At 39.6% G+C, this 19,128-nt stretch overlaps 1 protein-coding gene and 1 long non-coding RNA gene across 4 annotated transcripts in view; one reads left to right on the top strand and one right to left on the bottom strand.

Annotated features, from left to right (window-relative positions):
* Positions 1–939: 939 nt before the first annotated feature.
* On the bottom strand, positions 940–8,448 carry LOC135250071 (uncharacterized). The gene is made up of 3 exons (XR_010328854.1): positions 8,232–8,448; positions 8,027–8,087; positions 940–7,354 (listed from the first exon to the last, which is right to left on the bottom strand). It is a non-coding gene; the product is annotated as an uncharacterized LOC135250071 (long non-coding RNA).
* A 3,389-nt stretch (positions 8,449–11,837) lies between these two features.
* LOC135250064 (protocadherin gamma-C5-like) overlaps positions 11,838–19,128 on the top strand; it is a 232,254-nt gene continuing 224,963 nt past the window's right edge. Inside the window, exon 1 of one of the 3 annotated variants that reach the window (XM_064325925.1) lies at positions 11,838–14,468. In XM_064325925.1, coding sequence (XP_064181995.1) covers positions 12,048–14,468 — 2,421 coding nt within the window. In that variant the 5' untranslated portion in view covers positions 11,838–12,047. Of the gene's footprint in view, positions 14,469–15,301; positions 18,028–19,128 lie in introns of those variants that run through there. The other 2 variants (XM_064325952.1, XM_064325933.1) reach the window with 2 other exon arrangements.

The following is a 19,128-nucleotide window of genomic DNA, read 5'->3' as shown; positions in this document are numbered from 1 at the left end:
TCCCTCTTTCAGGATTAACGACATATCACTGTCTGCTGTCTACGGGTACAGACTCCTAAATCAGTCACGCTGATACTGTACTTCAAGGGTCCATCAACTGGAAGCACAGCCAGGAGTGGAGTGCTAATGCAGCCAGGCTGCTCTCCAGTGTGTGACCCACTTAGATCCCTACTGCCGGGGCTGCAGGGTTGAATCCGTTGCACTCACTCCTCTCTTTCCTCTCTTTCTCTGCACGCAATCCTCCAGTGCATTTAATCCGCTGTAACCGTATACATGCTGATATGAAGCACTTATTTCTGTGGCCCTGCCGTTACTGGTCTGTGAGGTCTGCTCCTTTGCAGCTTCCCACTCGCTGTTCTATAGCTTTTTACAAAGCTTAGAAACATAAGCCTAACAGTGAGTGAAGCTGGTGAATCTGGGCGACTCATTTCCCTCCCTAGCCACAGAACCTGGGGAAAAGAAGACCTCTCCTAGATGTTAGTTAAAGTCTAGCTGTCTCCAAGACAGCATTGTGATTGGTGGAAGGGTCTAAGGCAGTTGTGGCCTGCATGTCAAAAAATATAATAGCGCTGCAGCATATTCCTTCTGGTAAAGGGGGTGAGGCTTACAAAAACCTGTGTGCAGCTTGTTCAAACATTATCGAAGGAAAAAAAACTATATTCAGTGTCTTCACTACAGCAGATACGGGCCACATGCAGACTAGATGTGTCTTCTCTCTGGTGTGCTTGCATTAATGAGAAACCAGGCATGAAACTTACAGGCCTTTGCAGTATTATTAGTCTCCTGCTGTCCTTCCTTCTCGGAGGTGGGTAGTATTTCGGTGCTCCTGGGTCTGGCTGTTATCTCTTCGAAATATTTCTCTTCAGGTGTCATTTTACCATGACAATAGTTTGAATGATGTATGAATGTGGTAATAAATCAATGGCTTTAAAGCAAAGTCTTTATGTGTAAATACAGTAACTGACACTGAAGCTGTAGAGGAAATGAGCTGTTTTTCCTCCCAAGCAGCTGCTACTGCACCATCCAGATTTTATGGGGCAGATATGCGTGAAAAATCTTTACAAACATTGTTTGATCTGTGTCGGAGAGCATTCTGCTTGAGCTAATGAATATAGATTGATTTTGCTGTAAAACAAATAAACCCAAATCAGAAGCAATGCTACAACTGCCACATAAATGCCTACAAATGAACCATCTCTCTCTCTCACACACACATACATGCTCACAGCAACACACAACCTCTCACCACACACATACACACTATCAAAACCCTGTCTCTCTCTCTCACACACACACACACAACCACTCACTACAAACATACACACTCTCGAAACCCTCTCTCTCTCACACACACACACACACAACCACACAAACAATCTCTCTCTCTCTCTCTCTCTCTCGGGGAAGGTGGTGGTGTATGGGTTAGCAGTGTAAGGTTTGCATTCAGATACACTTAGTACTCCTCGCTCACTGTGACTCAGCAAAATGTTTGGCTGAGGGCAGGGAAGGCGAGAGAAATGAAGACAAGGTGAAAATTAATGGCCGCAATATAACAAATGGGCAAACGTCTGCTAGCTTCTCTCCAAGACAGCCGCCGGGCGGGAGGTGAAAGAAAATTAAATGACAGATTGGAGTTTCATAACATTGGTTCTGCTGAGGATGTGGCACCTATTTAACATTTGAATATGCAGACATAAATTAGCCTGTTAATACAATATAGAGAGCGCCATATTTACAGAACACTTTACTCATACCTCAGCTGGGTCATTGTATCTCAGTTCACCCCTTTTAAAAATTGCGATTAATGACAGAGACATTCACATACATTTGATTGAGAATCAGCTGTAGAAGTTTTATCTACTCAGAGTCAAAAATGCAGCATAATTAGATTCACTTTTAGAAAATATTCTGCTTCAACTGTAAACAGCCCATGACAATCCAAAGCATCATGTATCAGTGATGTCATGCTCAGGCCTTACATTGCTGATGTCATGAAATTACATTCTTAATTTCTGATCTTCCAGACCACAGAAAAGAAACAAAATTTATTAAATGCTATTAAAAAAAGTCCAATTAGCTGAATCAGCAGGCCCATTTTAACTGAAAATCAATTGGTGTAATTAATAGCTCTCATGAAAAAACAGTGGAAATAGTCAAAAGATTTTTTATCAAATAAATCCATAATTGACACTTACCAGACTTTATGCAGCCACAAGAAAACAAAGGTCCTCAATTCACTTCAGTTCAATTCAAAAGCTTTATGGTTCAGTTTTGTTAAAAATTTAAATTACACAAAGTATGGTAGGCTTCCTAATGCTCAGGTTCTTATTTGAATTTAAATGTAAAATTCCAGTAGGAATAAAAGGCCTCTCAAAATAGTTCTCCCTTAAAATTCCATAAAATGGTGGCCAGGTGGAAGTAGCTAGAATAAACCATGAAACCAGTGTGTAAAATCAGATATTTCATTTGAATTCTTTCTGATCACTAAGAAGTGAAGAGCTGCTAGTGGTGTTTACCAAATTCCAATTGTTCCAATTTAATTTCATCCTGGTTTCTGAAATGCACGACTGTTAAAAATGTAAAAGGGCATCTCTGAAGAGCAATGAGGAGTAATCATAGTAAAAACATTAGACTCTGACTGCAAGCCATGTGGCAGTGGTCTCCCACTCTGGATTGACTTAATCCTCTTTTGACAAACAAAAAAGTCATAAGTTAATTGCCTGTGCATGATGGGTAAAGGTTTTTGGTTTCTTTAAGATGCACATTCTCATTTCTGAAGAGGTAACAGTAGTAGTGCATTTCATTAGACTCAGCTATTGCATTATAGCTAATGGTCAATAATGGTCCGTAATGATCAATAAAATAAACAATTGCAAACTGTGGCATAATGTATATAAATGCCAAATGCTTCTCCAAACCTGTTGAAGACAAATTCACGGATCCCTCCACCGTAGACCCCCCAAATTCTGACACATAGTACACCCCACCGGAAAGGTTTCAGAGAGCTGGCGGTATCCGGCTGTGCCACCTACTGTTTGAGAAACAGCGGCACTTCCTTGACATCAGTCACGAGTTTCAGCTCTGCTGGGAGTGTACAGAGGGTCAATGACCACATTAAGGCTAAGGAGGCTCACATATTGCTGCAACCTTGTGATTACCAGCTGACAAACCTGGTTCTAGAATCCACAATCTGCATATGACTGCACGACAGCGCAGTCAAAACACGTCTACTCATAACCCTAACCCTGCAGAACAACAAACTATTTTTGTTGTGAATTTTTAAGCATAGTGTATGACGCAGAAATACAGTTTCCAAATTCGGCTCCCTCTTGCTCATAACCTGCAAGGTGCAAAAGGTCTGTGTGACAATGCTCCTGCAACCATTCAAAATGGTGGGCCTCCATGAAAATCAATAAAAAAATTTGCATGAAAGCATGAAAGATGGTGGGCTACGATATTCTGCTTTCAAGAGGTAACCGGTTTTAATTCTGTTCATTTATAATGTAGGCAGAAAGAAACAAATAATTATATATTCTAATGTTTTGGAAACAGTGCTGTAAATGCCGTAGCTGCTTCAAATGAAACATCCCATTTTGGCTGAATGTACACTCAATCACACTGCATTTTAATATGAACTTAAAATGGATCCTCGGGAAACAAGATGGTTGGTGGTGAACAAAAAAATTGTTGCTTTATTAAGTGGGCACATCCAGAAAAATACAGACAAACAGACACACTAAGTTATTTACAAAATCTTCAGGTCATACTTCTGGTATAGTAATGACATTACCAGGTAACCTGGAGGTTAATTCAGCAACCCCAGCCTACCACAACGCACTCCAATCAATTCACATGTGCAGAAGAATGCCATTTTATTGCCTCTTTGTGTATTTGCTTCATATTGTAGGAAAAACAATTGCTCCACCCAATTGCTTGAGAAAAATGTGGCGCGCGACCCCGTCTGTGTACAGTACATGAACGTGCCATGCGCGCTCCTTTACAAAGAGACGCATGAAATACCTACACTCCCCCCACGTCACACCACACGCCGGGAGTAAAACCTTTAATCTTTCACTGCCATTCACCTGCGAGATCGCTATTAAGTAGACATGGACTTATTTTTCGCTGTGAACATGAACATCACAACACTCTTCCACTTTATTTCCACTTACAGAACATGGACATGTCGTAGCTGCTTCATACCCCCGCTAACAGAGCCCAGCCCTTTGCCAGCAGAAAAAACACATACGCTTCCCCATTTGTAAGCCTTACTTACGCCTTACTCGCATAGGTTATCACATCATATAAAACACGTAGCCTAACTAACCACAAACTGCCGAATATGTTTGGTAAATTTCCGTTTCCGTGTTTCCGTGACTGTTTCCGTGACTGAGCCAATATCAGTCACATCACCATAACAGAACATGTCTGCATGTCCGCGATCGATTGACAGCCCTATTTTCGTTTTTATTATATATATTTTTAAGAGATAACAAAAAGGATATTACAGCGATAAGTGATCACCAGGCCATGATACGATCCCCTCCAGCATTAAAGCACAGTCAAACCCATATAACAACCGCGCTCGCGCTTACACCGCCAAACAACACAGCCATGCTTTCTTATGACGTCTCCATCTAGGAAAAATATTTGAAAACTGGCTATCAAACAACAGCGCCCCAAACTGTCAGGATTTAGTACAAGAAGCATTTTCGTGGTGTGTAAAACACACACACACACACACACACGTGTATGAAACATTAAACATTACTTCACTTGTGCTTATGACCAGATAGTATACAGATGCACCTGTGCGCATATGTATATGCAGTGGTGTGTGTTGTCCTCTGTCCTCTTAACTGTATGCTTGGACCAGTTTATGAAATATATACTACATGTATACACTATAATATATATCACATACTTACAGAACGTATAGAATGCCACTTGCTGATTACTCCCCCTTGATGAAAAACAATAATGATGTTTATCAACTTTTTTTGCTTTGTTATGTAACAGTTATTTAGCCAGCACTGTCAATTTGCAGAAAAAAAAAATGTATAGAATTTCAACTTTTAAAAAATGAGATTTTAATTCAGCTGCATGGGAGACTTGGGATGCCCCTGCAATTTTCATAAGTGGTGCATGTGAGTAAAGCTTGTTTAACCATTTAGCTGACACACTTACCATGAGCAGGCTATAAAGTACATATAAAAGGTGACACATGACACAAAATTAGAGTGTTTTAACATCTCCTTGGAAAGACATTCCTACATTTTGTGCTGGAGTGGTTTTGAAATCTAGCTATTGATTGACGCACTTAAGCAATGTGGAGAACTATCTTTCTATCAGTAGAGGGTGCTGAGTGGAAACTGTGCAGTACATGTACTTGTCAGTATTCAGCACATTTTCATGGTGATGCAGAACAAATCACTAAACTGCATAGCCTACGTAGCAGAATATGTGGTTTATATGTATAGTGTTCTTCAATGTTCTAGCATTTCCGTTGTTAGTGAAGTGAATTGTACATGCCAGTTATATATATAGTCATGTATGCAGTTTGAACTCATATAGCAAGGCCGTAACCATATTTTTGGCCAGTAATTCTGGCAGTCATTTGATGATTGCCGTCTGAAATAATCCTTATGTAGGCCTACTGATGATTAAGTTAGCTTGAAAAGGGGCGACATAGCTCAGGAGGTAAGACCGATTGTCTGGCAGTCGGAGGGTTGCCGGTTCAAACCCCATCCTGGGCATGTTGAAGTGTCCTTGAGCAAGACACCTAACCCCTAACTGCTCTTGCAAATGAGAGGCATCAATTGTAAAGCGCTTTGGATAAAAGCGCTATATAAATGCAGTCCATTTACCAATGCAATTTCTTAGAATTCCACATCAATTGTACTTTACTGCTCCAACAGCTTTTGAGATAGACCAAGCAAATTTGGCTAGTAGCTTCGCCTAGTATGGGATTGTGTTACTTTTGATATTTACATTTTTATAAGGATACCTTTCCCAGCGATTACCACTGATGGAACGATCAAAATCTGAGCAACGGATCTGACGTCACAGTCGGCCGCTACAGCTTCCGTTTTTTTAAATTTCTGGAAAGTCAATGCACGTTTGCAACAGCAGTGCGAGTTTTTGCAACCCGAACGTACACCTTGTCAGTTTTATGCAGGCTATCATGCGTATTTCTACATTTAACATAAAGTTAATTCTTGCAAGATTTTTTTCCCGCAAGAGTCGATTCTTTCCTTCCTAGTTATTAGCATCGAAAATCTTTCATTAATGCACTAGTTTGTTGTTACAAATCAGGCACGGAAGTGTAAAGCGCGCCCTTTTCTCTGTCTGATAAACTGTAGTTGTGTGGAGAACCTTTTTTTTTTCTTCAAGAACACAATGTTTGTGATAAGGTAATTTTGAGACATTCATGTTCGCGAAATTATTTAACTAAAGTTAAATATAGTGGTTTACATCCTTGTAAAGTTAGGTAGCCTTTAACCAGCTGTGAACGTTCCAGTACGGAGTACACGTATATCTATGGTAGGCTGCAGTATGCACGTTAGCGAGACAATATAATTTAGTTTAATTAATGCTGGAACTTCCAGCATTCAAGCAACGGCTACTAGTTTGTAGGTAGCTAGGTAGCTATCTCCAAATCAAACGCAAAAAGTACCGTGGGATAATTTGACACTCGGTGATTAAGCATTTTCATGTAGCCGAAGAACCTCAAGTGGACGTTCAATGTGTAATAGGACTATTTTAGCCGTTTCATTTGGAAGTGTGCTGCAAGAATATTGTTAATGAATTGTTTATTAGATTTTTTGTTTTTCTTCATTGTTAGCTATAGGCACCTGTTCACCAGCAATATGTGTATTATAGGTAAATTGTCTTTCAAGGATCTTTTTATTGATTAGCACAGATATGTCCCTGTAGTGCACACACAATTGTTGACTAATAATTATGCCAGCCTGTTGAATAGCCTAGAGGGATACATTTGAAAATGAGTTGTTTGATATGATTTGAATGCAATTATATTTGTGCAATAATAACAAAGTTAGTCCAGCACAGTATTGCAGTGGATAGCACTGTGAACAGCAAGACAGTTTCAGGTTTAAATCTGCATGTTCCCTCCAATGTCCACATGGGTTTCCTCTGGGTAGTCTGGTTTCTTTCCACAGTCCAAAGACATGAAGGTTAAGCTAGTTGGAGACTCTAAATTGCCTGTAGGAATGAGTGTGTGAATGAATGGTGTGTGTGTTTGCCCTGCAATGGATTGGCAACCTGTCTCAGGGTGTATTCCTTCCTCTCGCCAAATGAGTTATGGGATAGGCTCCAGTCCCATGACCCCGACCTAGAATAAGTGGGTTAGACAGTGGATGGATCACAAATCTATTTAAATTACTGTAATTTAATGCAAAATATTTAAATTACTGTAGATTTACAATATAATTATAAATCTGTAATACAATTTACGACACATTACTGCAAGCTGTGCAGTAGAATAGCTTTTTCACTGTAATTTCAGTTGAATTTGGATGACAGTTAACATCCCATTTAAACACAGATCTGCAAGACTACAGTAATGAACTATAAATAACTGCATTGTCAGTAAATGACTGCTAAATGTACAGTGCATTTTTACAGTGTGCATTCTGCTTTTCTTTGGAAAAACACTAAATGAGGTCATTTGAGAGTAATAGGGAAAATGGTAGAAAATAATACCAGTGGATACAGCTATATTCATGAGAGCTATCAGGCAATGTGCCTCCTTGTTTTATCATTCATATCACAATCTTACAAACCTTTTTGAATAACACTACATGATATACATATACCAGTCATTTACTGACTTGTTTTCCTATTTTCTGTGTATTTCTTACCGGGGCAAACTCAGGGAGAGTGAGGGACAAGGATGGTTACATCGAAGTGAATACTGTGGAGTGGAATACAGTGGTGTAATACTCTGACCCTCATGCTGAGACTCTTATTTGCTTACCAATAGGTACTAGTTTTTTTGACTTACCACCATGTTTGCTCTGTGGCTTCAGGGCAAAATGAGGGAGAGACAGGGAGGACTGGGGGCTCTGGATAGGGAAGGAGCAATTACATGGAGGTGAGTGAGACAGGAGTTGATATTGACTGTTATGACAGAATGCAATCACAATAGTCCAATCCTCATTTTGGGCAACTTGCATGTGTCCACAGTATGTATTAATTTTTAAACTTACTGTCATGTTTGCTGTGGCGGGTTCAAGGCGAAGAGACCGAGACTGTACAGGAGGATGCTGACAGGGAAGAAAGAACAAGCGACATGGAGGTAAGTGAAAAGAGCTTTTAACATTTGCAGGTTAGAGGGATAGTCTCACATAATTACATGATTATCTCTTACCAAGGAAGTAACTAAAAAAAAGCAAAAAAACAAAACTGGAATCCATGCTTTATATAGTTTATAAAGGCAGTTAAATTTGCCCAACTTCATACAAAGTATGTTATCCTTGAATTACATCTTCAAACAATTCTAACTGGTTACAACGTCATATCACTGTATCTTAATTTTAAAAGGGGACACAACCAAGGAAATTAGACATTCTCTTTGTTATTTTGATGAGCCATGATGTTTTTTCAATCATAACTTTTCTTTAAATACTGTTGATATCTAAATACTATTGACAGAAACATGGAATTCAATATCTGGACTTGTCTTCACATTACAATACATAGATTTCTCAGGTTAATGTGGTTGACTTGCTACTTAATTTCAAGATGCTACTGAATAGTCCAGAGCAGAACCATGATAACCAGTTTATCTACATTGCTGTTGATCCTATTCTTACTGTCCTAATATTGAACCAGTAGTTGCTGTGGCTGCCTCCATATAGTTATCAGTTAAATGTTTTTCTATAGGAAAACTTATTTTTGGCCATTAAGAATATATTTAAATAAATATTCTTGTAGTATTACTGTGGACATGTGCTCATTAACACCCAGGTTCACTTAAAACTTCTGAAAATGTATTTAATCTTTTTTAAAAATACCTCCTCAAACTCCAACCCACCCCCTGGTCATATTCAGGCCTCCCCAATGTTGAATTCATGGTTCAGGGCCTTGTCATTTGGTATATGAATTTGGAAATATACTGTAAAATACCATTTGCAGATCTTTCCAGATTCCAGATGCGTTAGAATGCTCCATTCAGTTTAGAGGTGTGGAAAAGTATATTTTCTTCTTACTGCCTCTTGTTGGCCCCTTTCTTTACTTTTTGTATTATTTGTGTTAAGCAAATGCTGCTGCCTGATTGGGACTACTTTAGCAGAATTAAATGTTTGAATGTCCTCATTGTGACAATTTTGTTGGTTTCCTGTGCAAACATGCTTAACTGGGCTATAAATGAATGGAAAATTAACTGGAAGGCTTCACAAGTGTAATACATTTATCTTCCATTAGTGGTCTTTAAAAATATTCAGCATTCAGGTAGAAAAGAAACTTGGTGTAGTCCCATGTGGAGTTTAAGTTCAGTTGAAATGGCTTAAACAATTTTTAAAATACCAAGGGCTAGAGAAGGCTTTAATGGAGTTTTGGTAAATGGACTGTATTTATATAGCGCTTTTATCCAAAGCGCTTTACAATTGATGCCTCTCATTCGCCAGAGCAGTTAGGGGTTAGGGGTTAGGTGTCTTGCTCAAGGACACTTCGACATGCCCAGGGCGGGGTTTGAACCGGCAACCCTCCGACTGCCAGACAATCGGTCTTACCTCCTGAGCTATGTCGCCCCTGGGTTTGGGTTTACTTAACCCTTTATTAAACCATCAAAAGACCCAGACTATTAATATATGTATTTACAAATATATATTTCTAAAATTATGTACATTGTGATGAAAATAACAATGTCAGGACATCATAAACAAGATATTTGAACATGATATTGGCAAATTTTATTTAGAAAGACAGTAAGACACAATTTCAGTATAATCCATCAAATTTTATTGTAATTCAGTATGGGTCAAAAATGACCCAGCCTGTGTTAAAAGGAGTAGTAATGTTTACTCAAATTGTAAGAAAGTTATAGCAATCATCTGTCAGTCAAAGAGAAGTTTTTAGTTGAAATCATGGAACGTACACACAATCAGGTCATTTTTGACTTGGATGCCTCTTAAGGTTGATTGTCATTGTGATGCAGTGGTTTGTCACATGTAATATATTTTTTTGTTTGTAATACATGTGCCATTGCTGATTCTCTTTTGTGCGTATAAGATTGTTTTATTCATCGTATACTGGTTGATTTTGCAGGTGACAGCCATGAAAACATAATCATGTAAAATTTAAATGTAAATCTGAGATATTACTGCAATTATGTGAAGAACGTTATTTTTTATATAATTTATGTAGTAATCAAATATCCAATGTACACAAACACAGATGCACGTTTTATAAAAATGATCTGATGCATCCAATAGCAGCATTTGTAGCTCATGTGAACTTATGTGCGTCCTTGAAAGGTCTTTTCAGTGAACTATTACAGTAATAATTGGGGTAAGCAAAAACTTGTTTTTGAAATATACCAAATATGAGAAATAGAATTCCATTCTATTTCAAAACTATCAGTGTAAATCGGGAAATGAAGATGGCAAAACAGTTCTCGCGCACGTTTTGTGCAGTTCATATCTGACACGCTGCGTGCCGCTCTATAAGCAATAGAGCTTCTAAATGCTCCCACAGCTGTTTGCTACCCTCCGCTTCAAACCGCATCGTTTTCAGTTTTGTGAGCCCGTCTCTCATTTACGTATTTTCAGCATTGTAGTCAGTGTCCACTCTTCTGTTTTGTAATGACAGTTTTCAAGACTCATCACTGAAATGTAGATTGCATACTGTCTGGTCGTTTGTGCGTGCGCGTGTGTGTGCTTCTGCGTACGAGTGTGCTCCAGAGCTACGGCATATACTAGATTCCATTATTTAATTCGTTTGTTGTCAAAATAGTATAATATGTGACCACCCATAAATCATGTGGCTAACAATATTTCCGCCGATCGCTCTGTTGTGTATGGGTATCTTTGTTTGACATAGTTGTAAGGCCAGCTCCCTAACCATTATGCTACGTTGTTAGCAAGATTTTTGATACCTTGCGGTTTTTAGACTGGTCTCGCGGTTTCTTGGAGGCCCCATTCAAGACATTCTGCGCAATGATTAACTCACTTATTTATTGTATTTTTATTTGTTCAGGAAAGTACACGCTTTATGACTTGTAATACTACAAACCACCGCAAACGACCTCTGTAACTGGTCTTTGATTATGTTTCGGATACTGTCGCTGTCCATGGTTCTGAACCACTAGTATTCAGTGTGGGGGAAGGCCGTACGCGCTATGAATGTTTTTGATTATTTTAACAAATTATTTATCCACAACTTTTGGATGAATAACTTTCAAAAATGATTCTAGTAAAACTTAGTGTGTAATTATGCACCGTTTTAACACAATGTAAAATGTACCTTTGTGGACGTATAAGGAAACAAATATCACAATGCAGCTTTGTGCTATTATAATTTCCATTAATACAGTCATGTATAGGCAGATAAAAATGTGGTGGTCATGGTTTATGTGATGAAAGCAATGGAGAATACTTTTCCAGCAAGTACACTGCTTTACCAATTTAGGATCGATTATTTTCTTCTACTTCTTCTGATAAAAGTATATTTCTTCTTATATTCCCTGAAAACGTAGTGTGTCTTTATTCTGTCATTTTAATATCGTGCATAATTACTACACACAACTGTACAGATTTTAACATTGTATGTTTATTCTTCTTGCACCGGCCCTTATTCGGCTCAGTGTGTCGCTGTTCAACAACTTTGGGACTGAAGGTTCACTAACCCAGCCCATTTTTAGATTACCAATAGTTAACGGAATAGATTCTGGGGATATTGGGGAAGGATCATCGCATCACCTCGCATTTTCACTAGATATATAGGATACCTGTATTATATCATTTAATTTAGATGTCAGTGATATCGACGTCATTGTGATACATTATTACTAGAAAAGACCGGATATGGCGGCGAGGAAAACCCATCGCAGTATCGACTGGCATGTTAAATGCGCAGTATTCATAATTTCTCTAGCGCAGGCCTCTTTTGGAGACCCTCGATACTCTGTTCCAGAGGAAACGAAGAATAAATATGTCATCGGTAGCCTGACTAAGGACTTAAATCTGGATTCCAAACTGCTGGCAGCTCGGAAAGCCCGTGTGGATAACCAGGGCGAGAGGCGATACTGTGGAATAGACTTGACCACCGGAGATCTCATTGTTCTCGAAAGAATCGACAGGGAGAAGCTGTGCGGGCAAACAAAAGCGGACAAACCTTGCATTCTGCATTTTGAGTTCATCCTCGAGAATCCACTTGAGCTGTATAACATTGCCTTAGAGATAGATGACATTAATGACAACCCTCCCATTTTTTCCAAAGACTTAGTCAAATTGGAAATTAGTGAGACTGCTCCAATCGGTAGTCGCTTTCAAATACCTACTGCGCGCGACTTGGACGTCGGAATAAATTCAGTTCAAAATTACATTCTGGGAAAGAATGAGTACTTTGTACTAGATGTGCAAAACAGCAGAGAGAGAGGGAGATATGCCGAAATTGTTTTGAAAAACGCTCTTGATCGCGAAAAGGTAGGGGAACATACGTTATTAGTGACTGCGGTTGACGGAGGCAGCCCCTCGAAATCTGGTTCCACCACCGTTCACATTCTCGTCATGGACTTCAATGATAACGCACCAGTATTTCAACAAACTGTTTACAAAGTGAACTTGCTTGAAAATGCACAGCCGGGAACGTTCATTGTAAAGGTTAGTGCGACCGATAAAGATGAGGGTGCAAATGGTGTTGTAAGTTACGATTTTAACCATGTTTCTGAAAGTTCGAAGCGGTTATTCCACATTGACAGCAAAAGCGGTGAATTGAAAGTAATAGACAAAATTGATTACGAAGAGGCTTCCTCCTATGAAATTGAAATACAGGCTGAAGATGGTGGAGGCCAAACTGGCCACTGTAAAGTTTTAATCCAGATCACGGATGTAAATGATAACGCGCCAATAATTACTGTCAAATCAAGCTTAAACCCGATTCCGGAGAATGTCCCGACAGGTACAGAGATAGCTGTGATAAATGTGAAAGACTTGGATGATGGAGTGAACAGTAGAGTCCATTGTTCCCTCTCTGAAAACATTCATTTTGAATTACAGTCATCTATCAAAAACTACTTCACTTTAGTTACCAAGGCTCTTCTTGATCGTGAGGAAGTTTCTGAGTTCAATGTCACCGTAACAGCCACGGATGGAGGTTCTCCTCCACTTTCTACAGACATTGTTTTAAATTTCAAAATATCGGATATAAATGACAACCCTCCTACGTTTGATGAGCAGTCATACATTGCCTATGTGACTGAAAATAACAAACCCGGTACCTCAGTGATTTCCCTAAGGGCAGGTGACCCAGACTGGAGACAAAATGGCACAGTGTCTTACTCTCTGTTATCTGGTCAGATCGGGGGTGTTCCCGTGTCCTCGTTTTTATCCATTAACGGAGACACCGGTGTGATCCATGCTGTCAGATCGTTTGATTATGAGCAGTTCAGAAGCTTCAAAGTGCAGGTTGTTGCCAGAGACAACGGTTCCCCTCCACTCAGCAGCAACGTGACTGTGAGTGTGTTCATAACCGATGAGAATGATAACTCTCCACAGATATTATACCCTGCTCCTCTAGGGAAGTCCTTCATGACAGAAATGATCCCCAAAGCTGCTTCAGCGGGATCACTGGTTTCCAAGGTGATAGCTGTGGATGCAGACTCTGGACAGAACGCATGGCTGTCCTATCAGATCTTGAAATCTACAGATCCGGGACTTTTCAAAATTGGTCTTCACAGCGGAGAGATAAGGACGCAGCGAGACATTTCTGAATCCGATACCATGAAGCAGAACATTATTATCTCAGTGAGAGATAACGGACAGCCCTTTCTCTCTACAACCTGCTCAGTGCATTTGCTAATTTCTGACAATTTAGCAGAAATTCCACAGTTGAAAGATATGTCTTATGAAGAGAGTAATTCCAAACTGACGTCATATTTGATCATAGCACTGGTGTCCGTTTCCACCTTCTTTCTGACGTTCATTATTCTAATCGTGGCCGTGAGGCTTTGCCGCAGAAGAAAACCCCAACTGTTGTTTGATGGCGCAGTAGCTGTTCCAGGCGCGTATTTCCCTCCCAACTATGCAGATGTGGACGGAGCAGGAACTCTACGCAGTTCTTACAATTATGACACTTATTTGACTACTGGATCACGCACCAGTGACTTCAGATTTGTAAGATCTTACAATGACGTGACACTTCCCGCTGAAAAGACGCTGAAGAGTCCAAATGGAAACAGTGAAGAAATTGACATCGCCGGGAATGGATCCAAGTGCGCAACCCTGGTAAATTTTATTATTTATTTGTATTATATTTTTCAGCTGTGTGCCATGAATTTCCTGGTTTGATTTATTTCTGCGGGCATATAACTATTTCTATGTGGATATGAATATGGCAGGCGTGAAAATCCTTTCTACATTACTGAGAAACATCCATCCTAGAAAAAAAAATCTTAAACTTTTCAGCATATGTGAGACTATATTTGTTTTATTTACGAAATTACTTAGAGTGTATGTTTAATAAAACATGAAGTGAACTATCTTAAACGATAAAAACAAAGGTGTTGCTCACTTCTGGACCGGTGCTACTCACCATTGCTTATCTGAGGTGAATTAGCTGGTTAACTTCAAATTGACTCGCATTTGTGCATCTATCGTTATCTCATTTCACGTGTACATCAATGACTTATTGGTCCCTCTGCCCCCATGCATGCGTGGTCTCAGCCTTACGTATCGAGATTTATTTCTCATATATGGACTCAATCTTTGACTTATGTTATTAATCCTGTGTATATCCTGTGTAATTACAATTCAATATTTCCTCATCAGAATATTGAATGCATCAATTGTAATAATTACAATAAACAGAAGTCCAGAAACGATGTAGAGAAAACACTATATTTGTTTATCATATTTTTTTATTTAATAGATGCTGTTTTAAAAAAAATCCTCTTTTACTTCACTATGAAAACTACTAACTATGAAAACACCAGGAAGCATCTTTTTTAAAGAAATACGTCGATTGACTAACTTACAGGCATGTACACAGCTAGTATTTTGACATTGCTTCTTCCAAACGTTCAATGAGAAACGCTGTTTGTTAAATTAAATCTAAAACTTCCACGTGTTCTTCCCTGGTTACTGAAAACGATTAGCACGGTGGTAGAATGAGTGCCTCTTATTTTCTGCAGTTATTTAAAATTACTCAGAGTGTCGCTATATACCAACTTCAGGCGGTTTAATGCGGCTCTCCACCCACTTGACATTAAGAGAAGGAAATCTGCTGTTGAACCACGGAAAACCATCGAACCACACGGACCTTGATCTGTTTCTTTCCATTTGGATGTTATTTTTTTTTGGTGATATGATTTGAATGTGCTATTTCTGTACGTGTAAGGATTGGGTTTGAATTATCAGTCATTTCGAACCTAATATGGGCTACAAAGGATACTCAGTGAGCAACCCAACGTACTGCTTGGTTTTGTTTCTTTTCTCCCTCCCTGCTTCCTTTGGAGATGTGAGCTATTCTATTCCCGAGGAAATGAAACTCGGATCTGTTATTGGGAATATGGCGAAGGATCTCGGTGTGGATCTGAAGAGTCTGTCGACTCGGAAAGCCCGTATAGATACGGAGGACGGTATCAAACGTTATTGTGACATTAATTTGGGTACTGGTGATCTGGTTGTCGCGGAAAGGATGGATCGGGAACAGCTCTGTGGTCAGAAGCCTACGTGCAATTTATACCACGAGCTTGTACTGGAGAATCCACTGGAGCTGCACCGTATTGCTTTGAAAATAGAAGACATCAATGACAACACGCCTATGTTTCCAAAAGATACTTTCTTGCTGGAAATAAGGGAGTCTGCCGTTCGAGGAGCTCGCTTCCCCTTAGATGAGGCTCATGATGCGGATATTGGGCAGAACTCTGTGCAAAGCTACACATTACAAAGAAACGATAATTTTGTTCTGGCTGTCCATACAAACACTGATGGAGGAAAATACGGTGAGTTAGTATTAGAAAAACTGTTGGATCGCGAGGAACAACAAGAGGTTGTATTAATACTTACTGCAGCTGACGGGGGGACTCCACAGAGATCTGGTACTGTAGTTATACACGTTACTGTGCTTGATGCTAATGATAATATCCCAGTGTTTAGCCAGGCTGTTTATACTGTCAGTCTGCCTGAAAACTCTCCTTTAGGTACCGTTGTGGTTACCGTCAGTGCCAATGATGCAGACGAGGGAGCTAATGGCGAAGTGACGTACGAATTTAGCCGTACATCTGATAATGCAGGCAAACTGTTCACAATTGATCATAATACGGGCACAATCACCCTGATTGGACAAACAGACTTTGAAGAAGAGTCGAATTACGAAATTCGAATACAAGCAAAAGATGGTTCGGGTCTGGCCTCTTTTACGAAAGTAATAATAGAAATCAGTGATGTGAATGACAACGCGCCAGTGATAGTTCTTAAATCTCTGAACAACCCTATCCCTGAGAACGCATTACCTGGCACTGAGGTGGGCATCATAAACGTTCAGGATAAAGACTCTGGGGCAAATCGGCAGGTACGCTGCTCCATTCAACACCACGTTCCTTTCAAATTGATCCCCTCCATCAAAAATTATTACTCGCTGGTAACTACAGGCGATCTTGACCGCGAAGTGCTGTCTGCTTACAACATAACAATTACAGCTACCGACGAAGGCTCCCCTCCTTTGTCTTCCTCAAAAAATATTCAGTTATCTGTTTCAGACGTGAATGACAACCCGCCTTTGTTCGATGAGCAGTCGTACAGCGCCTATGTGAAAGAAAATAACAATCCCGGCACCACGGTTATTTATGTGAGGGCGAGCGACGCGGACTGGAGACAGAACGGAACCGTATTCTATTCTTTGTTATCCAGTGACATCAGTGGTGTTCCCGTGTCCTCTTTTTTATCGATTAACGGAGACACCGGGGTGATCCATGCTGTCAGATCATTTGATTATGAGAAGTTCAGAAGCTTCAAAGTTCAGGTCGTTGCCAGAGACAACGGTTCTCCTCCACTCAGCAGTAATGTGACTGTGAGTGTGTTCATAACAGACGAAAATGATAACTCTCCACAGATACTATATCCTGCTCCTCAAGGGAACTCCTTCATGACCGAGATGGTCCCCAAAGCTGCCCATGCGGGTTCCCTGGTTTCAAAGGTGATCGCTGTGGATGCAGACTCTGGACAGAATGCATGGCTTTCCTATCAGATACTGAAATCGACTGATCCAGGACTTTTCACCATTGGTCTCCACAGCGGAGAAATCAGGGCGCAGCGGGATATTTCGGAATCTGATTCCATGAAGCAGAACCTTGTTATACTGGTGAAAGATAACGGACAACCTTCTCTCTCCACAACATGTCCAGTGTATTTGCTCATTTCTGATAATTTGGCAGAAGTTCCAAATTTGAAGGATATGTCTGATGAGGGCAACAACTCAAAGTTAACTTCGTATTTAATCATTTCTCTGGTCTCCGTTTCTACCTTCTTTCTGACGTTCATTATTCTCCTCGTGGCTGTAAGACTTTGCCGTAGAAGGAAGCCTAGGCTGTTGTTTGATAGCGCAGTGGCGGTACCCAGCGCATATTTCCCTCCCAATTACGCGGAGGTGGATGGAGCAGGAACTCTCCGCAGTTCTTATAATTATGACACTTACTTAACAACTGGCTCACGCACCAGCGACTTCAAGTTCGTTACCTCTTACAATGACGTCACGCTGCCCACTCAGCAGACGTTGAGGAGAAGCCCTAATGAAGCTGATGATGTGAAAGAGGACGCTGTCACTATATCCAATTGCGCAACTTTGGTAAGTTGGCATTCATTATTCCTTGTTCCATGTTCCATGTTCCTTGATATCCATGTTCCCTAGAGCAATAGGATACCCATAATTGATTTAGTCTTTTGGAATTGCCATGTCATGATTCAGTGAAAATAATATTTGAATTGGATATATATAATATTGTTGTTTCCAGAGGGTTAATGCGATGCTGTTCTTTTAATTAATTTACGCAGAGTTGCTATTGCCATACGTGTTTTGCGTCAGTGAGGGAAGCCTTGAACTTACACTATGTCATATAATGTTTTTGTTGTTTCAATGTGATTTCTGGTGGGTTAGTTTTTGTGCACGATTTATGTAGATGTGACTTCAACTGAGCGGTTTATGTGTCCCAGTGCTCTTTCTCCTTGCCAATACCACTTGGAAAATTTGCTGTTTATATGAAATCAAATTACAACTCAGGGATACTATCATTTGGAATATAGTAATTGCCATTGATATCTGCATACTGTTGCATCCCACGAACATTGAACCATTTAGTAGACTTCTTTAATAAATTGTCATACTGAAATAGCATTTGGTGAATTGTATGTGGCATTGTATTGTTGAGACGTTTGTAGGTATGTTGCTGGTTTGCTACGTTTGTCTTCTGTACAAGCATTTAAAATCTAGAATGGAGTTCAGTTTTTATGAAACATATCTACATTTTGTGCAGTAGACTGATTAACAAATGATTTAATGAATCAGAATGTCAACTGTATAGATTTTTTTCAGACCCTGAAATGAACACTTTTGTTGGCTCATTTACACGCGTGTTTACAACCTGTATTCTGTACAATTTTCATACCATAGAATTTATTTTGTAACATGTAGATACTTCTAGCTTAGGTACCAGCTAAGTACGTTTAGTGTAGGAATAGACGAGAAGTGTTGGCTGAATGCTGTTTACTTACTTATGTATGTATGTATGTTGTCCAACTAAATCATAGGAGGACGTCTTTCATTTTGACATCCAGTTTTACTTATGGATATATACTTTTCAGCTTTCTTTACCTCAACGAGTGTCCTTGTGGAATTGAGATTCAGTTTAAAATTGTGCATACTATTTTCCATGCCCGCTAAAAAATGATA

Source organism: Anguilla rostrata, chromosome 3 (assembly GCF_018555375.3).
Source record: "Anguilla rostrata isolate EN2019 chromosome 3, ASM1855537v3, whole genome shotgun sequence".
NCBI classification, from domain to species: domain Eukaryota; kingdom Metazoa; phylum Chordata; class Actinopteri; order Anguilliformes; family Anguillidae; genus Anguilla; species Anguilla rostrata.
The sequence above is the reverse complement of the archived record's forward strand: the minus strand, read 5'-3'. Positions and strand labels throughout refer to the sequence as shown.